General features: G+C 47.1%; 2 protein-coding genes across 3 annotated transcripts; both read left to right on the top strand.

Annotated features, from left to right (window-relative positions):
* Positions 1 to 2,933: 2,933 nt before the first annotated feature.
* On the top strand, positions 2,934 to 12,417 carry RAPSN (receptor associated protein of the synapse). Of its 2 annotated transcripts, none has more exons than XM_040066662.1 (8): positions 2,934 to 3,437; positions 5,961 to 6,299; positions 7,367 to 7,525; positions 7,857 to 7,955; positions 8,053 to 8,175; positions 10,666 to 10,719; positions 11,295 to 11,494; positions 12,277 to 12,417. In XM_040066662.1, exons 1-8 carry the CDS (start codon positions 3,222 to 3,224, stop codon positions 12,347 to 12,349), a joined length of 1,263 nt encoding a protein of 420 aa, XP_039922596.1. In that variant the 5' UTR covers positions 2,934 to 3,221; the 3' UTR covers positions 12,350 to 12,417. The 2 variants fall into 2 exon arrangements, with proteins under 2 accessions (XP_039922596.1, XP_039922597.1); XM_040066663.1 differs by lacking the exon at positions 2,934 to 3,437 and adding an exon at positions 3,607 to 3,745.
* A 370-nt stretch (positions 12,418 to 12,787) lies between these two features.
* PSMC3 (proteasome 26S subunit, ATPase 3) lies at positions 12,788 to 19,602 on the top strand. Its single transcript, XM_040066661.2, has 12 exons — positions 12,788 to 12,893; positions 12,971 to 13,051; positions 15,745 to 15,870; positions 16,588 to 16,692; positions 16,786 to 16,848; positions 17,316 to 17,453; positions 17,595 to 17,738; positions 17,962 to 18,110; positions 18,617 to 18,713; positions 18,867 to 19,012; positions 19,180 to 19,261; positions 19,383 to 19,602. Exons 1-12 carry the CDS (start codon positions 12,867 to 12,869, stop codon positions 19,491 to 19,493), a joined length of 1,269 nt encoding a protein of 422 aa, XP_039922595.1. The 5' UTR covers positions 12,788 to 12,866; the 3' UTR covers positions 19,494 to 19,602.
* Positions 19,603 to 21,303: the final 1,701 nt, after the last annotated feature.

Raw genomic sequence — 21,303 nt, 5'->3', positions numbered from 1 at the left:
TTGGATCAGTTGCTTTTTTATTTTTGAAGGATTTTTCTTCAATTTAAAAGGCCACCACCAATCAGTACAAAATCAAACTACACCTAAGAGCCAGTGTATCAACCTCTGAAAATAATCAGCATTTTCACATGAGTTGTTATATTTATCAACATTTGTGGGAAATACACGAAGTTGCAGATGAAATCCTGATGCTGAATGTTTTAGGAGAAACCTTTTTCCTCTCACATCCACCTCCACCTTTCACTATTTGTTTTGACTCCAGTCTTCCTGACTTTACCCACCGCATTCTGCTCTCTTCATACGGCCAGGAGTCACCGGGGACATTATGAAGAGCAGTGGGGAGGAGGAGAAGCAGGTCAGTGTGGTCACTCTGAAGAAGTGACTGCATGATGAGCCACACTGCATGTATGACAGGTAAGATTCCCTAATCTGATGTTGCCAAGCACCTTTCAGACTAATTTATTTGCACTTCCTGAGGAGAAGCTGTGGTTTGTCTGTACAAGCCGTACCTGAATCTTGTATGAATTACAGCTGTCTTCAGCCACAGATGCCATTGCTTTTTTTGAAGTAGCACAGGCAGTCAGTTCTGAGCTTTTATCCCTCTTTATTTAGGCAGCTGCAGATGGTCTCAGAGTGGTATGTTCCAGATCAGCATGTTCCTGTTCTGTTTTTTTTTTTTAATTACCAGTTTGAACTTGATGAATTTAGTCCTTATTTTACTAAGGTGTTTTTATCTCAACAGGTGGGAGTTGCAAATTGATTCCTAAGAAACTAAGCGCTGTTTCATAGTGCTCAAAAGCAAGGAGGTAAAATGAGGTTAACAAAATGCAGGGCAGATCACCTGTTAGATGGGTTTTAAAAAGAACCCTCTTTTTTGGCTATGCTGTGTGGGGAAGGGAGCATCTTTTGCTGACGTGGTCCAAAAGAATCTCAGGATGAGTTTGAGTTACAGGCAGCTCACTTGTGGACAGTTAATTTTCAAAGTAGTCTGATCTAGCAAGAATGATACAATTTTTGTTTTCCCCATTCCTGAGTCCTGGCTTGATTCTGTTACATAGCAGGCTCCTTTCCTGGCTGCTTTCAAAGTGGCTGCTTTCCTGGCATCTTAACTTCTCCAAGTCTAGAAATCTGAATGGCCTCACCATTATCAATGCTTTCCATGGGGACTCATCTTCTGCATCTTGTTTCCATCCTACCACCTACGTCCAGAGAGACATATAAGAATTACTGCAAGGAGAGATTTTTTTTTTTTTTTTTTTAATTCTGAGTCAGATTTTATGCAAGTCCTAAAATCTATAAAGTACCTAGCTAATAATTTTAACAGTGCCGCTGAAGTGATTTTCGCGTATTAACCAGCCGTGCCTCACCCTTTGTTTTCTTCAGCTTCTGTAGATTTTTCCATAGTTTCTACTTCCTGAGTTTGAGACTACATATAGTCTATGCTGAAATACCATCTAGAACATTACGTCTCTGAAAAACAAAGCTAAGTTAAATAACTCAAATATCATCGTGTCTATGACTCCCAAGAGAGAATCAGTCTTATTGCAGCAAAACCCTTCTACAATTTAAAATGATTTTCTTTTTGAAATATTTTTCTGAGAGAATTTTGGATAAAGGGTGGATGTAATATCTTAAGATCATGCCTGCTATGATGTAAAGCCTCTAGGTAGACTGTCGTTCCTTATTTTGTGTCCTGCTTTCCTTAAGGATATTACCTCAGGAAGGCTCCCTTGGGTTTTTGTTGACAGACTAGGATAGTGTGATTGGTAACCTTTGAGGTGATTCTGTAGGTATTTACAGAATGCCTACAGAAGAACTGCCACCAAATTCACCAAGAAGCAGAGAGGCAGTTGAAGACATGACTGCTTTTGCAGGCAGATCTGTTTAAACTTCCAATTGCTTCTCTTTGCCCAGTAAAAGAATCACAAAACCGCAACTGAAAGGAACTTCTGCAAATGAGCAATGTTTCTAAAAAATATTAGATATCTCCGTAGCATTCTCCACCTGCCCCACTCCCCCCAGGTTTGGTGTATCTTCTTGAGAAGGACTGAATAAATCTCTAGACCACCAAGGCTGCAGCACATTGGTGAGAGTATTAAATGTGACTCCTAGAGGAACCGGTCTGATTTTTTCCATGGAGTGTGGGAGACGTAAAGCTATCTTTTAATGGGGCTAACACTCCTCTCCTGCAACCAAAACGTATAGATATCTGTTGTTCTGTGTCTTATTGTTATTCATCATAAAAAATTGTCAAGTTCTGGATGCAGAACTTAATCAGTGCCATTGACAACTTCTGTTGGAAACTTTTGGAGGACTGCCACCCTCATCTGATGGCAGGGAGCAACGTTCAGTCAAGAACAAAGGTTTTCAGGATGGTTAGCTCCTTGTCCCTAAACTTAGGAAGTTGGAGGTGTATTTGCAGCAAATCTGTAACAGAGCTGACCTATGTCCATAAAAACAGCCCATGATGCCGGCTGAGGTCCTCAAAAGGGAGGCTGAATTTTGAGCCTAGCTGAGTATCAAGTACGTTGTTGCAAGTGTAACACTGCAGGTGCATACAGACTGAAGTTGCCTTGTTCACACCTGCCCTTTAAGGCATGTTTTTTTCCTAAAGCTACTGTTCCACCTGAGTCTGCTCCCTCCCAAGCTAGCCCACCAGCAGTGCTTGTCTAAGGGATGGGCAGAGAGGAAAGAGACAGCCGAGGCATCCTGAGGCTGTGACTGCAGCCAATTGTCTCTCCCTGGGGTATTTATAAGCTGCATACTGGCGGGCAGGGGTGGGCAGTTGGCACCGTGACCTTGGGAGCTGGGGAGCCTGACTAGAATTCCTGGGAGCCACGTGAGCTGGACTGGCAGGAGCAGCTGCAGCCAATGGGGAGGAGACCAGCACTGGCTGTTCAGATTGAGTTTCACTCCTGTGGCTTGAGATTTTTCTCTTTCTCTCCCTGTCGTGCTTTTCCTCTTTGTTTACGGGATTGGACAGACGAATGCACTGAGGGAGCCCTAGCAAGCAAGATGTTTGCCTAGTGGATTTGGGATTCTGCCTTCAGTGCTGAGCAACCACTTCTTGCCATTGCCTACCACAGCTCCAGCCCCCCGACATGGCTGGGCTTTTACGGCTCCGGGCCCTCTGAGCACACAACCCGCCCTCTTCTAGCGGGGCATTTTACGTTGTGTTCTCCTGTAAGCACGTCCTTTTTGCTCTCCTTAGAGGTTAGTGTATGAGGCTTTTTAATCCATGGGAGATGGGTCAGGACCAGACAAAGCAACAGATAGAGAAAGGACTCCATCTTTACCAGTCTAATCAGACCGAAAAAGCCCTGCGAGTCTGGATGAGGGTTTTGGAGAAGTCTGCGGATCCTGCTGGCAGGTTTCGGGTTTTGGGTTGCCTCATCACTGCTCATGCAGAGATGGGCAGATACAAAGACATGCTGAAGGTAAGGTGAACTGGAGATGAATGCATGCCATTGTGTCGCACCCACGATGGAACGTGGCCGGAGATCAGAACCTGAAGGGGGGTGGTATTTTGTGTGTACCAGAAAATACCAGCTCTTGAGCGCATGTTCTGGGCTGCTGTAATCACTGTGCTCACCAAGAGCTCCAGCCCACAAGATTCACAGAAAATGATTTTTCACTGGGTCTGGTTCCTCAAGATTCCTGAGTTAAGTTCTCCAGTTATTCATGAGAACCTTTCCTGATTATTTCCTACATGCAGGCACACCATGTTATCAGGCTTCAGGAAAAGGTATGAGAACAGGGCCTTTGTCCACTGCAAGCTGTTTACAGTGTGTATGTCAGCATAAAAGGAGAAATCCAAGTGGACTCTGTAGAATGAGTATTGATCTTGTGGAGACATGTCTGTTACCTCTCTCAGCTTCTGGTTGATATCTAATATAGACCTTATATTGGGGTTTTTTTAATTGCAATTATTTGTTTGCCAGGGGGCTGATTAAGAGGGAAAAGAAGATGCTGTTTTGGTGAGGTAATTGAGACATCCCAGATGTCTCACAGTTGAGGTCAGAGAGCGGCTTCCTGTTGTGAGGACAGTATAGAAGAAAGAAGGAAAAGAAGGAAGGATATGGGGCTTGGTGGAAGAGTAGTAAAAAGCAGCTGAAGTTACATTTCAAGCACATCAGGACAAACAGTTTAATTAAATGAACAAAAAGAAGCTGGTGTGTGGATCTGAGAAGTAAAAGGATGTGTACAGAGAACAGCAGGCAGCATGTGGGAGGGTGACTCAAGAATCTGTAAGGCAAGAGAGCGCTGTAATATTCTTAAGAAACTATCCCAGCCTGAAATAGGGTCTTACTAAAGGGCTTTCATATTCTTGTCCTGATGTTTTGGGTTGCCTCTTACTAGACTAGAATGATTGCCTCTTGCTAGGCTATCATTCAGCATTTAAAACAAAACATGAAAGGGCTGTCTGCATCTCAGTGAAAAGTTTTTGGTAGCTCTGTTTGGAATTGGAGGGGAGAGAGGGGAACATTTTTTTGGTAAACCCAGGCACGTGTCAAAGCCCTATATTGAAACCAAATACTTAGGATGAAGAAGAAAGGAGAGGTATTGATACACTTGGAAAATATTTGAAGACAAACAATTCTGGTAAGTGGTGTGAAATAATGCTGGCAAAAGCAACAGACTGACTGGGGAAGAAAGAATTAAAAAGGGTAAGATGTAGCTGCTTGAAGGAAATACTGAAGACTTCATGGAAAAAAAAAAGGCAAAGGAGTGAGCTTAGTATACTCAAATATAATTCCTCACCTGAGAACAGAAAGTAGGATCAGAGCAGGTGAATTTTAGTTTTTCACAGTATTAGGAATGAAAAATGGCTTCAGTCAAACTAAAGATTTTACACAGCAACTGGTCAAAGGATAGGGAAAGGAGAACTTTAGCAATAAGCCATTGAGAGAGGAGCTATCAGGAGAAAAAGGGTCAGAAGTAAAGGCATGAAATAAAAAGTGATTTAAGAAGAGTTGTGATGCTCAACCTCTTTTGGAAGGGAAGATTACCAAGAAAAGAAGGTGTGGCAATCAGGAAATACTGAAGAACTTGTGCAAAGGGAATGTGGGGAAGCATGAGCTAGTGCACATCACTGAGTCCACATAGCAGCTTTCCTAAACTGTAATGGAAACTGAGAAGATGCTTACAAACCCCACATACACAATTTATGGTTGGTGATGGTTGGTGATGTTTGAGGGGTTTGGGTTTGTTTGTTTGTTTGTTTGTTTCCAAAGAATGTCAAATGTTCTAGTAGCCTAAATTATTATGTATAGCCACTATACAAAAAGGAAGTAATCGATTCCCTTGGGATTTGCCATCCATAATCCTGACTGATAATGTCGAATGAGAATCGCTATTTACCTTTGCTACTGATACCAATTCAAGCCAGCAGTGTGCTTATTTCATCACAAAACATGAGTTACTGCTTAGAAGAGTCTGCAGCCTGAAAGGGACTTCATTTACGAGAACAGTATGCAGCAAATCCTGGAGGTTATAGAACTAAAGCTGTCAGGATCAAGACTGCAATTTAGTAGTGAAAAATTCATTAAAGAAGTAGTGTGCTTTCTTCTATTAATATAGTACTTTAAGCTTAGGAATTCCAGAGAAGGTGGGATACATTACACTGAGTGAAAGAAAACAGAACTGCATTGTGTCAGATGTTTCCTGCTTTACCAGGTTCTCCTTAGGGCCATTTAAGAGCTGTTTTCCCCTTGCTGCCAGCCTAGCTCGCCTTCCCTGCCCAGAGACTGTGTGAAGAGAGGGAGAGGTTTCTTCACAGGCCTTTTAAACCACCAGATAACTGCTCAGTGCATGCAGATGCTTCTCCATGTGCTGATGGTCTTGTCTGCCCTGCTCAGAGATGAGCCTCTTCTCCAGTACAGGGAGCTACGCTGTGGGTTGCTTGAGCTGTATTTAAATAAACGACACGCTTTTATAAACACTATCTTCTCTGCTTAAAGTTTGCAGTGGTGCAGATTGACACAGCGCGGGAGCTGGAAGACCCAGATTTCCTTACAGAGAGCTACCTAAACCTGGCTCGCAGCAATGAGAAACTCTGTGAATTCCAGAAGACGATCTCGTACTGTAAGACGTGCCTGAACATGCAGGGTACCACTGTGAGCCTGCAGCTGAACGGCCAGGTGAGCCTCAGCATGGGCAACGCCTTCCTGGGCCTCAGCATTTTCCAGAAGGCTCTGGAGTGCTTTGAGAAAGCCCTACGCTACGCACACAACAACGACGACAAGATGCTGGAATGTCGAGTCTGCTGCAGCCTCGGGAACTTCTACACCCAGATAAAGGTACAGGAAGCCAAGGGACAGAAGGGTGGTTGTCCCACAGATTCAGGGAAGCATTGGAAATCACGTGAATTTCAGCCTTTGTCTTTCCTTTGGGAAGCGAAGTAGTGAGAGAGCACTGTAAGCTAAAATCCCTTCGTAAAATCCAAATGGAGTACTCTCCTCCACAGCAAGGATGGGAGGATTAGTGTCATGTTTACACAGCACAGCAGAAGCAGCTGTGAATATGTGTGTTGAAAAGATCAAACTTAGCTTCAAAGAGGATCACATCAGAGGCACAGGGCTGGCAGCCAAAACTCAGGGATTCTCTGTTTCTACCACTATTGTAGGCAAATACTGGGAGCAAGCAGCTGTAGGTAAAACACAGGGGTGATTTCCCAGTTCTAACTTCTGGTACAAACAGCAAAAAACAGGTTTTTCTCACAAAGTCTTGATTTCTTCACTCATAGAAGACTCATCACATGAAGTGTGGTGACTAAAAATAAAGAAAATAACAAAATAACATTCAATAACGTGAAATAAGAAGGGAGAAAGGAAATTTGAGAAGTTATGGTTCCCTTTGTGGTGAAAAAAATGAGGACTTTTTCACTTCAGCAATCTCATATAAATTACTTGAGAATGGGTTTTGATATTTAGATCGGTTTTACATAATTGTTGTAAAATAAGATTTATTTCCAACACGCTTTTAATGCCAAAAAAAAAAAAAGTTTTAAAATAAAAATGTATTATTATTTATTGTGAATTTGAGGAGGACATGAGCCTTAGTTCCTCTTTCCTGCAATGATGGATAATGAGCTTCTTGGAGATCCCAAGTCACCCTATGGAGAAAATGAAGGCTTCATGTTGATGTTACAAGAAGAGATGATGTAAGAGCAGAGAAAGTTTTCAGCCTCTGCTTATAGAAGAGGGTAAATGGTTCCTGCAGAATAAACTTAACGGCATTAACTAAGTTAACGAGTTTTAAGATGTACAGAAATCCGGCAGGCGTTGCAGTGTTAGTAAATAAAAAATAGCTGGGCCTTTTTCTTCTCTCCTTTTGACGGCTGTCGGTGTGCTTGTCTGCCTTACAGGACTACGAGAAAGCCCTGTTTTTCCCCTGCAAAGCTGCTGAACTGGTGAATGATTACGGGAAGGGCTGGAGCCTGAAGTACCGCGCCATGAGCCAGTACCACATGGCCGTGGCCTATCGGAAGCTGGGGCGCCTGGCGGACGCCATGGATTGCTGCGAGGTATGGGGGGCGGGAGCCACAGAGCTCTGGGGCGCTCTGCCAGGGGATCCTGCCACAGGGCTGGAGCCAGGGAGATAGCCTGGCATTCACACTGGACTGTAGATCTTCCTGCTGCCTTCCAATCTCAGAGCTGTGGTTTCTGTAGCCCAGGGGGCTTCAGAATTTGAGTCTGTAAATGGCCCTTGGTTAGGAACACGTGAAAAAGATTTTCCTTGCCTTGAAAGATGGTGCCCCTTCTTTGGAGCTGATCATTTGGAGGCCAGAGCGCAGAGTCCTAGCATTGCTGCTTTGGACCAGGAACAAGCTCTTCTACTGACCTTCTTTCTTTCAGGAGTCCATGAAGATTGCCCTGCAGCATGGTGACCGGCCGCTGCAAGCACTGTGTCTGCTCTGCTTTGCAGATATCCATCGCAGTCGCAGAGACGTGCAGGTACAGCTCTTTCCTGCCAGGAAGGATAGAGGGAATAGCAAGAGGGCATGAAAAGCAGTTCAGAGCAAAACGTGTGTTTTCCTCCCTGCTTCTGCAGACAGCCTTCCCTCGGTATGATTCTTCCATGAGCATCATGACAGAGATTGGAAACCGCCTGGGCCTGATCCAGGTGCTGCTAGGAGTGACTAAGTGCTGGATGATTCAAAAGGAGCTGGACAAGGTCAGTTACAAACTTGTTTCTACAGAAGTTTGTAGGACAAGATTAGAGCACAGTCTTGTACTGCACTTTGGTGAGGGTACAGTTCAGAAGCGACCTGTACCCCCTTGGTTCTACCAACAGGGTCTGTTGCTTGTGGAGTTACATTTCTCTGAACGGTCTCTCTCAGCCAGGAATTTGTTACTAATGGTAGGAACATCCATTCTGAGTCAGGCTGCTGAGTTACAGAATTGCCTCATTAGTCAATCCTGATGACTTTTAAGCTCTGTGCTGAGAAACCAGCACTGGAGGAAGGAAGCCTTATGCTCTGAAATAGATTCCTCTGCCTACTTTTTAGTTATATGACTGAGCCCATTGATGTGCTAATGATGTTTAGACAGCTCTACAGCTCCACCATGTGCTTTGCCGGCAAACGTGGCATAAAATTCCTGGAGAAAATTTGACGGTCTATAAAGATGTGAAACAAAGGAATGAGAGGAGGAATTTGTTTGGGGATAGACAAGCAGTCAATATAGAACAAGGGGGTGAAGTTACTTATTTTGAAAATATTTAGGCAGTGTATATGTGTGTTAAAGTCCAAACTGCACTAGATGCAGCACATTGCACGGCAGGAACATTACTTGGCCACAGAATGAAATGCTCAAAGGTTTGCCCTGGACTAGCTCTGAACAACCTCGAGTACCTGCACGGTGCCATGTCAAAATGCTGGTTGGGTCTAAATATGATGAAGACTCACTCTTATCACTCATATTGAGACACCAAGAATTTTAGCTGAAATGAAGCATCCCAGACATCAGTACGTCCAGTATATGTAATAGACAAGTTCAGGGCACTGTCAGCATCTGAGTGCTTCCATCAGGGAATCACTTGGGTGAGACACACCGTGCAATCTCAGTAACCATGTTTGTTAGCAATGGAAGAAGAAACCGTGGACTTGAAAAGTTTGCTCAGTGTCAAAAGTATGGGACAGGACACAGCAGGTAGGCCTCTGCAGGAGAGAATATTCAGAGCACTCATCAAACCCTTACATTCACTGATTCTGTCTCAAGACACTGTCAGCCTCTGATATCAAGCAGCTCTCACTTGTGAGAACACGAGGGCTTTGCACAGAATTCTAATCTCACCAAATCCCACAGAGAAGAAAATGGAGGAATCTTGTATTCTGTCCCTGCCATTAGGGGGAAGTCTGCCCTTCTGGGTCAGGGACATTATGTCTGTTGACCAAATGTGACCTCCTTAGATGTCACATCCCTGAATATTCACCCAAGCCTGTTCTTCAACTTGACAGGCTCAGTTTCCATTTCTCATGCTGCTCATCCATATATCAGTTACTTAATAAAGTAATTTGCTAACTTTCCACTTGCAGATTCCCTGGTTTTGTCCAAGCTTCCTCCATCTTCCCAGTCTCCTTGGCTAGTTAGTCCATTTCATTAGCGTGTCATGTAATCAATGCTGTTCCAGATCCTTCCAGGCTGCTCACAGCTTGCTTGCCCTCATTCTTGTGCAGTCTCATATTCCTGTCCAAGACAAACTCTCCCCTAGACTTGTCAACATCTTTTCCCCTAGCCCACACGTTTCACTTTGATTCTTAGTCACAGTCATTAATTTTAGGAGTTTCCAGTAGATTCAGTCATCCTAAGCACAGTTCTCAGTTATGTTCTCCCTGCTGGCCTTCAGTTCCCGCTTCCCTCTCCTACCATTTCCTTACCCTAGTCTGCTGCTGCCACCACAAGTCTGATGCCATCTCCTCTGTATTCACAGTGCATTTTTGCATCTCATCTGGTCCTCTCCTCCTACAGTAGCAGTAATGCCAAATTATAGGGTAGAAATTTTATAACATGCATCACAAGGGAGACCTCGTCTTCCCCTTGGACAAATAGGAAGCAGATCTCAATAGTTCTGGAAAAGAGAGACTAATTATCAGAACAGGAAGGAACACTGTGACATCTAGGGGAAAGTAGGGACACATTTGGTATGACAGCTGCTATGCTAAATATTTCCTTCAGATTTAAAAAAATGGATAGCAGAACACTCCTACATCACACCATGTAGGCAAGGTGGATATATGAACAGTAGGGAAAAAATAGATGAGTGTGGTGTATTGGTGCTGGTGTTCCCTTTCCCCACCTTTGGTACAAGTGAAATTGGAGTTGCCCAACAATTATTGAGCCTGCAAGGTAGGATGGGGACAAGGCTTGCTTTGCTTGTGCTCCATCCCAGCCCCAATGAGCGTGTGGCGCTGAGTTTAAATAAGTCTGTATTCTCTCTGCTTGGGGACCAGCCTCTGCCAACACTGAGTGTCTACAACAGAAATGTAGCTCTTGCATTACTTGTGGTCTTTCAGAAACCAACCTTTTCTCGTGGATTAATCCAAATTATACTCTGTACTTCTTTACCTATTTTTTTTTTTTAATAATTCTCATAGGACATACATACAAGCCTGTTTTTTATATATTTGACTGAGAAATAATAACCAGTGCTCTCAATTCACAGGCTCTGGAAAGCATTGAAAAGGCACAGGAGCTGGCAGAGGGACTAGGGAACAAGGTAGGATCCTACAGCTTCTTTCCAGCACTCTTCAAAGTCTTGTGTCAGGCAGTATCAGATGTCAAACACTGAAGTATCCGGGCTTGTGTTGCTCATTAGCATTCCTATTAACCAGCGAGTGCCTGGGATTTGCTTTGTCATGAAGTGTTTGGGTGTGTGCATTGCACAGATAATCATCGGCGTGCAAGTCTGAAAAGCGAGTGAGGAGTCACAATGGCATAGGCAAAGGGGAATGGGAAGCAGTGAAAATAGGGTGTAAAACAAGCAGAGAACTTAGAGGTCTCTTCCTGAAAAAAACATTTTTGCCCTGAACAGCTGCTGAACTGTGTGCTGGAGGCAAAGGAAAGTGAAATACACTGTCACGGGTAGCTCAGGGAAACCACGAGTGGAAGAGCTGCCGAGTGTCTCAAACATGGTGTTCCCTTTTGTGACTCAAAGAAGAAGAGTTAATGGCAGGAAGTGTTGAGACCGGCTGATGTTTCTCCAGCTGGCTGACGGGGCTGTGGCGCTCCCACTCCTGTTTCTGGTCTGTGTTCACCCCGTTGTTCACTTATGTTTCTGTCCTTCACGTGCAGCTCGGCCTGCTGAAGCTCCACTGCCTGTGTGAAAGGATCTATCGCACAAAGGAGCAGCAGCGAGAGCTGCGTGACCATGTAGTGAAGTTCCATGAATGTGTGGAGGAGATGGAGCTGTACTGTGGCATGTGTGGAGAGTCCATTGGGGAGAAGAACAACCAACTCCAGGCACTACCCTGCTCCCACTTCTTCCACTTGAAGTAATTAGCTGGAAGTACTAAATATTATTGTCATGACGTCAGTCATAGGAAAGAGCTGCTTAAGCCCAGAGTAGTCCTATGCATGCTGTTCCCCAGGTCTTTGTCTTGATTACCTGCTCACCTTTGTCTTGATCCTGCCTTGCAGGATCCCATTGCAGTGCTAAGAGTCTCACAGCCTTGGAGGGTGAGATTTAGCCATGGTATCTATCACATCCCACTTCTCCTCTAAATGATTATTCACTGTTGTCCTCACTTTGTAGGTGGTCAGCCCAGTTCATAGATTCTTATTTGATTCCTCCTGGGGAATCAGTTCTTTGCTCCCAGCAGCAGTTTGGATTTTTCCCAAGTCCCCTCACTTTCTCCCTTGGCTAGTGACACAGGGAGGTGAAGAAGTCGGTCAGCCTGTTATCATGCTACTGCCATGAAAGAAGTTAGCTGTATCATCATTTTATTGTAGAAGAAACACGAGTGTTGCAAAACCATTGATCTGAAAACTAAGAATTTAATAGCCAAGTCTCACACCGACACCAGAATTAGGATCAAACTACCGGGCAGTGAGCTACGCCCGATGAGCTCCACGGACACGTCTCCAGCAGTACAGGAACAAACTTGTAGAACTATTTGCCGAAGTGCCTCCCTGCAAGGGATGGGAAAGACATCCAGTCTCTGCCGGTGGCGGGGGGGCCGGGGGAACAGCTCTGTGTACAGCGGCCGTGGAGCCGCCCCGGGGGAGCCTCCGGCCGCGCCAGAGCACCCCCCGACCCGACCTCCTCCCGTTGCAGGTGCCTCCAGACCAACGGGACCCGCGGCTGCCCCAACTGCCGCCGCTCGTCGGTGAAGCCCGGATACGTCTGACGGCCCGCGGGGCCCGGCCGGGGACTGACGGAGCCGCTCCCGGGCCCCCTCGGGCTGTGCCTGGCGGGGGCGTGCTCGGCCTCTCTGCGCGGGGCCGGCTCGGGCTCGCGGCCCGGCCCCGCCGCCTTTCCCCCCCTGCTGCTGTGTACGGGCACCGACCGTAATAAAGCGTTTCTCCGGGAGACCGCCCCGTCTGCCTCCAGCGCCGGCTCCGCGCCCCGCCCGCGCCCCGCCCCGCGGTGGCGGCGCCGCCATCGCTGGGCGGCCGTGTGGGCGGCACGTCACCCGCCGGCCGCTCCCCGCCCCGCCGGCAGATTCGGCACGGCCGCGATCGGGGCGGCCGGGGTCGCGATCGGGGCGGCGGCGGCAGCGCCGGCGGAGGGGAGGGTGCGCGGAACCCCCGGGCCGCGCGTCCCGGCCGTGGCGCCGCCCCGGCCCTGCGCCGCCGGGAAGCCGCAGTGCGGAATCTGCCGCCCCGAACCCGCCGCGCCGTGCGCGCCCGCGGGCCGGCGGAAAGATGGCGTCGGTGTGGGATGAGTCGGAGGTGAGGGGCCGGGGGCGGCGGGGCCGGGGCGAGGCGCGGGCCGGGCCGAGGGTGACGCTGCCGTTGTGCCCCCGCAGGACGGCGTCGGCGAGGAGGTGCTGAAGATGTCCACGGAGGAGATCGTACAGCGCACTCGCCTCCTCGACAGCGAGATCAAGGTAGCGGCGGGGGCCGCGCCGGGCCGGGGAGCGGAGCCGGGCCGGGGAGCGGAGCCGGGCCGGGGAGCGGAGCCGGGCCGGGCCGCCCTCCCGGGAGCTTTGTGCTGCTGTTTTCCGGGGCGGGCGGGCGGACTAGCACAGCCACGGGGACGGCAAAAAAATTAAACACGATTAGTTGGATCGACAACGGCAGATTGAGGAATACTGAACCGCGAAGGTTGGGAAGAATCACTGGAAGAGCATGGACCCGAGGAAGCTGAGGGGATGGTGGTTCGACGCAGCCATGGATGTTTTAGCTAAAGTTACACAGGCCCTCCCTGACTCGTAGGCACAGGGGAGGGGGAAGTCTGTTCTGTGGCCTGAGTCAGGTGGGATGACTGGGTAATTCAGGTTGGAAAGACTTGAGCAGACCCCCAGGCCAAACTCCTCAAAGCAAGGTCAGCCATAACCCAGGCTATGTAGGGCTTTATCCAGTTGGATCTTGAAAGCCTTTAAAGACAGATAATTGCGCCACTTCGCAGGGTGTTCAGTGCTACTGCTTGGCAGACCTCTCGAGGATAAAGATTTGCTTTGCCTACAGTCTGAGCCGCACCTGTTTCAGTCTTTTCGTTATTTCATCTGCTCTTGTGTGAAGTGCCTAGTTCAGTCTCTTTGATACCTCCTTCCCAAGCAGTTCTGTTCTCCAGCTGAACAAACCCACCTCCCTCACGGGGCCCATGCTCTAGCTCCCAGCCATCTTGGTGGCCCTATGCTGAACTCAGTCCAGGTTATCAATGTCTTTGCTGTATGAGGGGACACCAAAACTGGACTAAGTGGTAGTACAGCTCAGGATGCAATTTACCACCGTTGCTCTCAGGGCACATTGCTGCCTCCTGTTCAGCTTATTGGCTTATGGAGACCCCCAGGTCCATTCCTCAGCCAGAAAGTCACCAGCATGTGTCACTGCAAGGTGCACTTCCCTCCCTGGTGCGAGGCTTTGCGTGTGTCCTCGTATTTTATAAGGGTTCTGTGTGGCTGCTCTGGCCTTGAACGCAGAGACTATGCCCCCCAGTTTGGTGTCGTCTGCAAACATGATGAGAAAACATTCCATCCTCTTGCTTGTTCATTCATGAAGATGTTAGGTAGATAGACCTGTCTCAAGACAGACACATTTTGCATAGAAGAACACTTACAAATTTAGAATGTTTGTTGCCTAGTGTTAGCAGTACTGAGATAAAATATTTCATAAATTCTACAGACTAACTTCATCCTATACTGCTTCAGGCTCCACAAGTAATTTTGACTTACTAATGTACTTTATTACTCTTTAAATACAGTAAAGGTAAATATGTCTTATTTTTAAATTGCAGACTACAGTAAGGAGTAGAAGTAGCCTTCTTCATTTTATAGTAAGAGCATTATAATTGCAAAATGTTTGTCAGAACCCTCCCTTCAGGCAGTTTTCCTTGAATCATTTCTAGGCTATTCTATGAAATCATATTTATTAAGTTTTTATTCCAGTTTTTTTATTTAACAGATTCTGTATTGGCTCCTGTAAGAGTTCTGTCCTGTGAATGTGTTACAGCACAGTATTATGCTTAGGCATAAAGACTTTTAGTGAAGAGTGGATTTCCCCATTGAACAGAATCACATGCACTAGTTCAGGTGTGACCAGTTCTCCTGAGATCTCTCAGTGCTCCAGTCACTTCAGTAGGGATCACAAAGTGTGTATTTGCACACTGCGTGACTAACCAGGAAGGGGAGGAAAAGGCCTGTCAGGGTCAGCCAGACAGCACTGCAGACATCTGTGCTGGGTATGTTAGTGTTGGGTGTAAATGTCCTCACTGTTGGATGGGGAGTACAGAACTTTTTTGCTTAGAGATTTTTTTTCCTTACAGTTAGTAGGATCATAGAATCATAAAATAGTTTCGGTTGGAAGAGACCTTTAAAGGCCAACTCCTGCAGTGAGCAGGGGCATCTTTAACTGGACCAGGTTGCTCAGAGCTCTGTTAAACCTGGTCTTGAATGTTTCCAGGGATGGGGCATCCACCATGTTTCTGGGCAACCTCTTGCAGTGTTTTACTGTCCTTACTGTAAAAAACCCCTTATATCTAGTGTAAATTTGCCCTCTCAAAATTTAAAACCCTTACCCCCTTGTCCTGTTGCAGCAGGTCTTACTAAAAAGTCTGTCCCCATCTTTTTTACAAGACAGCTTTAAATGCAGAATGGCCACCATGAGGTCTTCCTGGAGCCCTCTCTTGCCCTTGCTGGGTCATAGAATGTTTTGGGTTGCAAAGGACCTTAAAGATCATCTAGTTCCAACCACCTTGCAGAACATAAATAGATGTGCATATATAGTTACTTGTGTATCTGTATATATTAAAAAAGTCATGACCAAACCACAGTTGCTCTATCTGGGCCATATTATTATGTAGGCAGCCTGTAAGCTGTTGCACTGATCAGACTGAAGCTACCAAGTGACACTGGGAAGAAATTATTTGGGGTTATTGATGAGCTAGAGACCAGAATGGACTGTGTAGCCTTGATTCCTAATAAATTCTGGCTAATTTGCTGGCTTAGCTTTTTTTAATATTACATTTCCCTTTATTTCTCAGATTTCCGCCACTGTTTTCTTTTGGAATAATCTATTAATTTTATCTTGGCTCAGTCTTGTGACACTATTCCTTTTTCTCTCTCCTGTGTATTGATTGCAGATCATGAAGAGTGAGGTACTGAGAGTGACACACGAGCTCCAGGCCATGAAAGACAAGATCAAAGAGAACAGTGAGAAGATCAAAGTGAACAAAACCCTGCCCTACCTTGTCTCCAATGTTATTGAGGTGAGGGTGGTGGGCTCTTACATAGTGACATGGAAAGTGTGTGCAATTTACAGTGGCAGGGAGAAAGGCAGGGAACTCATCAGGATTCAAGTATTCTCAGACTGCCGATGCTGCCAGAGCCAGGACTGTCAGGTTTTTCTGTTGGTTTTACTTGTGACCTGGAAGTGCATGTCTCTTGCCCACTTGTTATCTGGGTTGTTCCTTAGGCTTTGGGTACTGTTCTTCTGTACCTGACAACCGTCAGAGGGTGATACAGCCCTTCTGAGCCTAAACTTCAGCATCTGAAATTGGACGTGTGCTCTCTGAAACTTGTGAAACAGTGAATGAAAGGCCGTGCCTCTGTTTCTCCATCACATTAGTTTTGTAATTCAGTCATTTTGATGATAGGAAAAAGAATGCTGATAGAGTGCTATTAAGAATGGGATTGGTTTGTACTACTGTTTTAAAACTTAATGAGCTTAAGCCTTGATGTCAGCTGCTGTATGGGAGAAGGAATCATTTTGTTCTGAATTTTGTAACATCTTTCTATGCATTATTGCATGTTCTGTTGCAAGAAATCAATTTTTACGGGAGGGATTTAATGCTTTCAGGATTCTACTGCTGATGGATGATGGAAAGTTTTTTTTCTTCCAATGCCTGTATGTTAGAAGCATTAATCTTGGGGCCATCCTGCTAGCCTGGTTATATTGTCATGAACTCTTTCACCCTGGTTTTCAGCTGCTGGATGTTGACCCAAATGACCAGGAGGAGGATGGAGCAAACATTGACTTGGATTCCCAGAGAAAGGGCAAGTGTGCTGTGATCAAGACCTCTACACGTCAGGTAAGACGCCTGTGCCCAACCAGGTGTGAGGAGTGATAGAAAGGATCTTCCTCTGGTACATTGGTTTTGTTCAATTTGATTTCTTTTTTACAGACGTATTTCCTGCCTGTTATTGGGTTGGTTGATGCTGAGAAGTTGAAGCCTGGAGATTTGGTGGTGAGTGATTCTGTTGTGATAGTTAGATATGATGGTGGTCAGAATGTCTTGCCTTTGAGAAAGAAGACAAATCTGTCCAGATTTCCCCAAGACCATTTCTCTACTAAAATTTTTATAGAAAGGTATTATGGGTTCAATTAGATTTGCAGTAAAGAAAAGCAGTTTGGGGTGCGTTTATACATACAATTTTATGTGTGTTTATACATACAATTAGGTGCTGAAAGTTTAGAGACCACTTAGTAAGTTTTTTAAACCCTGTCTTTTTTAAATAAACTGGACCACTCATTTAAAATGTGGAAGGTTGACTGTGGCATTGTCTACTCTGCCAAGCTGGGGTGATTTGATGAATGCCAGTGTCAAAGCTGGTTATTCCTGCGTTCTTGAGGTCTAGTAAATCAGCTTTGATTGCATGTTTTATTAAGTGCTCTCTGAGGGACCTGTTAAAAGCAAAGGACTTATGTTTACAGGGGGTGAACAAAGACTCTTACTTGATCCTGGAGACTCTGCCTACTGAGTATGATTCACGGGTGAAAGCCATGGAGGTGGATGAGAGGCCCACAGAGCAGTACAGTGACATCGGGGGGCTGGATAAACAAATCCAAGAGGTGATACTTGTATATGTGTATTTATGTATAGTTTCTGGTGTGACTAGAGGACAACAGTCTTTGAACTTCAACTCAAAAGCAGACAGCCTGGATCTGTGGAGAAGAACGAGTTTGTGTATTAATATTTTTCTTTTGTTGTAGCTCGTGGAGGCCATTGTCCTGCCAATGAATCACAAGGAGAAGTTTGAAAATTTGGGCATACAGCCACCCAAGGGAGTTCTTATGTATGGGCCTCCAGGAACAGGGAAGACACTTTTAGCTCGAGCGTGTGCTGCCCAGACCAAGGTAAAAGGAACCCTGTGAAAGTGTGTGCTGCTGTAGAATAGTACCTGACAAAGAACACCTCCAGGGGAAGAAGGTCATACACACAAATTGGTGTTACAAAGGGTGGGACTTCCCTGTCTATCTGCTTGCTTGCTTGCTTGTTTTAATTAAGGGCTTCTTGCAGTACTCAGAAGTGACCCTATTGTGAAATGAGGACTAGGATTAATTCTCTTTCACTTCCCAGGCCACGTTCCTGAAGCTGGCAGGTCCACAGCTCGTGCAGATGTTCATTGGTGATGGAGCGAAGCTGGTACGCGATGCTTTTGCTCTCGCGAAGGAAAAAGCTCCTTCCATCATCTTTATTGACGAACTGGATGCCATTGGCACTAAAAGGTGAGCGGTAGTCCATGTTGTAAAGTTCTTGGGAGCTGCCCAGCAGCCTCCTTTGCCTTCCTTTGCCTGTGTATGTAAGCAGAGCCTTTTAAAGCATGGCTTACTCAGGAGAGTGTGAACACAGTCACAGATGGAGAGCCATTGACACAATCTTTGGGCTCAGGAGCAAAGTTTGTCAGGCTTGGGATCTGTCTGATGGCCTCCTGTTGTATAAAGCTCTTTTCTGATCACTGCAGCAGGCACCTGGAGAGGTTCGCCCTCATTTACTACTTGGGTCTGTACAACATAAGCCCCATTCAGCCGTAATGACTAAATAAGTCTTAGGTGCTGCTGACAGTTACTCTAGTTGCAGTCCTCATCATGGTAGGAGTGTAGTTTCAAGGGAAAATTTGGAACACCTCAGCCAAGGAGCATGAACTGCTACCATTCTGTGTTTTGATGTGGTTAAGAACATAGGGGCAGGGTGGACAGTTCATACTGACACTTTTACCCTTGTTTTCCCTCAGGTTTGATAGTGAGAAGGCTGGTGACCGGGAGGTGCAGAGGACCATGCTGGAGCTGCTTAATCAACTTGATGGTTTCCAGCCCAACACACAAGTCAAGGTTGGGAGCTAGCAGGGAGTGCTGCTGAGGTCCAGGGCAGTCTAGCAGGGGATGGAAAACAATGTTGAGGGAAGAAGCTGGTGAATCTTTGCAGAGAAGAGGCCTGTCTTCCAGTTGATGATCCTTCACACTGATGATCCTGCTTCTACTTAGGTAATTGCTGCAACCAACCGGGTTGATATCTTGGACCCAGCTTTGCTCCGCTCTGGACGATTAGATCGAAAGATTGAGTTCCCAATGCCTAATGAAGAGGCCAGAGCCAGAATTATGCAGATCCATTCACGCAAAATGAATGTCAGGTATGGCCTCCTCGGGCTTTTTTTGTCACTCACGATGGTACGTCAGGGCTGAGAAGTGGTTGGCAGTCACTTGTTGGGAGCTCGCTGTGGGGCTGAGGAAACTCCCTACGTTGCTTTTTCTATTTGGTACATGCTCTCAGACTTTTTTTCCCATTTGCTCATATCAGCCCTGATGTGAACTATGAGGAACTGGCTCGGTGCACAGATGATTTCAATGGAGCCCAGTGCAAGGCTGTGTGTGTCGAAGCGGTAAGTATTCCTCCATAGGAGTAGCACTGATGGGAGGAAAATGTGAAAGCTAGCATGGAGTAATTATTTGGAACTGGTGTGGTGCTTGCATTCCCTCTATAAATACTGTCTCATTGGGCAGGGGATGATTGCTCTGCGCCGTGGAGCTACAGAGCTCACCCACGAGGACTACATGGAAGGAATCCTGGAGGTTCAAGCAAAGAAAAAAGCCAATCTGCAGTACTATGCCTGATCCCTGCCCAGTCAGGGTTGTGGCCTTGGCAGAGGACAGGAGTAGACTGGACTTTATCACTTACTTTCTGTCTGGAAAAAATAAAGCATTTTTTCCCTTTAAAAACAAATCTGTGATGTGTTGGGGCTGTCGCCCTTGCTCGGTGGTTCTACACCTGTGTAAGGGACGCTAAAAGCCTCCTGTCCACAGCACCCATCAGGCTGCCTTTGGACCGTCCTCCAGCTAGAACTGGATTAAACCCTACTCTGACATTGTAGTAGGTTAGCCGAGACTCCATTTTCTTCATGCGGGAAAAGCCAATTCTTCATTCACACCACTTATTTTATACAGTTTTTTTGCACACCTCGTGTGCAGCACCTATTGGCTGGTAGTTTTCTTACTACTTCATTTTTTGGTCAGAAGGTGATTCGTGTGTACGGGCTAAGATTCAGAGCAGGGGGACGAGAAAGGAAACTCCGGCCCTGCCACTTTGCAGGTGCTGCGGGGAGAGGAAACAGCGAACGCCGCCGTGCAGCGCTCACAGCCGCAGGCGCTGGATTCGTGGCTCTGCAGTGCCCGGGCAGCGCTGGCGGTGGGAGCCCGGCGCGGCCCTCTCGGGGCTGCTGCATCCCCGTCTGCCCCAAACACCCGCGGAGGGGGAAAAGCAACACGAAAAACCATCTGAAACCCGCATGTAGCGAAAGGGGGAAACACCGAAAACAAACACAGAAAAGGTTAAAAAGGCACACAGCGCTTGCGGCTCCCACCTCCGGCCCGGAGCCCGCGGAGCGAGGCCGCCGGTGCAGGGCCGGGCCGGCAGAGCCGCCGGGGCTGTCGGAAATCCCGCGCAGAGCCCGGCAGGGAATGAGGGAATGGCACTGGAACATCAGCTCCGGGCGGAGCCGGGAGCAGGGAATGTGCTCCGGTCCCTGCCGTCTGCAGAGCTCCCGCGTTCCGTACGGAGCTGCGAGCCGAGCGGGGCCCGGGGGGTTCTGGAGGATAAAACCCACCCGCGGGAGCTGCTGCGGCCACCGCGGCTTCCCGGGGAGCGGGAGCCGCCACCCCGCGCCGCCCGGGGACCCCGTGTCCCGGTGTCCCTGTATCCCCGTTTTCCTGTGTCCCGGTGTCCCGCCGGAACCATTTTACAGAGGCGCCTGCACACACACCCCGCCTCCTGGCTGTTTGTGCGGCCGGCGTCTTCACGTGGCTTAGATTGAAAGCAGTTTCAAAGCGGATATAACATTTTTAAGTCTTTTCAACATGAATAATGGAATTAAAAGGTATCTTTTCCATCGTTCGCGGGTAGAGGGAACAGAAACAGACCTGCAGACACAGGAGATACTGACCGAGAGGTCTCTGGAGCGCCCGGGGGGCAGTTGCGGCAGCAGCTGCGGTCCCTTCAGCAGACTGTAATTTTCTAAACGAATTTCTAATAAAATACCATGTAGGTAACGAATTTGTGGCTACCATATGGCCTACCCTATGGCCGCTGCTCGGGTCCCGCTCCGGCGGCTGGTTCTTGTCTTTGTGTGTTTAGTTCCGTCCCGTGGCTGGCTGTAGCTGGAGCTGTGGCTGTAGCCGGAGCCGGAGCTTTTCGCTGCTTTGTGTATTCGCTGCTTGAATTCCGTCCCGCTGAGGGCTGTTCGTTCTCGGCTTTGTGTATTCCGTCTCTCGAGTCCCGGGTCCTTTTTCGCGTCGTCGCCTCCCGCGGTCGCGTCGGGCCATCAGATATTGTAGTAAATTAATCGATACTCCATTTTCTTCATGCGGGAAAAGCCAATTCTTTCTTGAACCTTTCATACCAAGATTGTTTTCGCGTGGAAACTTGCGA

The sequence above is a fragment of the Hirundo rustica genome, chromosome 6 (genome assembly GCF_015227805.2).
Source record: "Hirundo rustica isolate bHirRus1 chromosome 6, bHirRus1.pri.v3, whole genome shotgun sequence".
Lineage (NCBI taxonomy): Eukaryota > Metazoa > Chordata > Aves > Passeriformes > Hirundinidae > Hirundo > Hirundo rustica.
The sequence above is the reverse complement of the archived record's forward strand: the minus strand, read 5'-3'. Positions and strand labels throughout refer to the sequence as shown.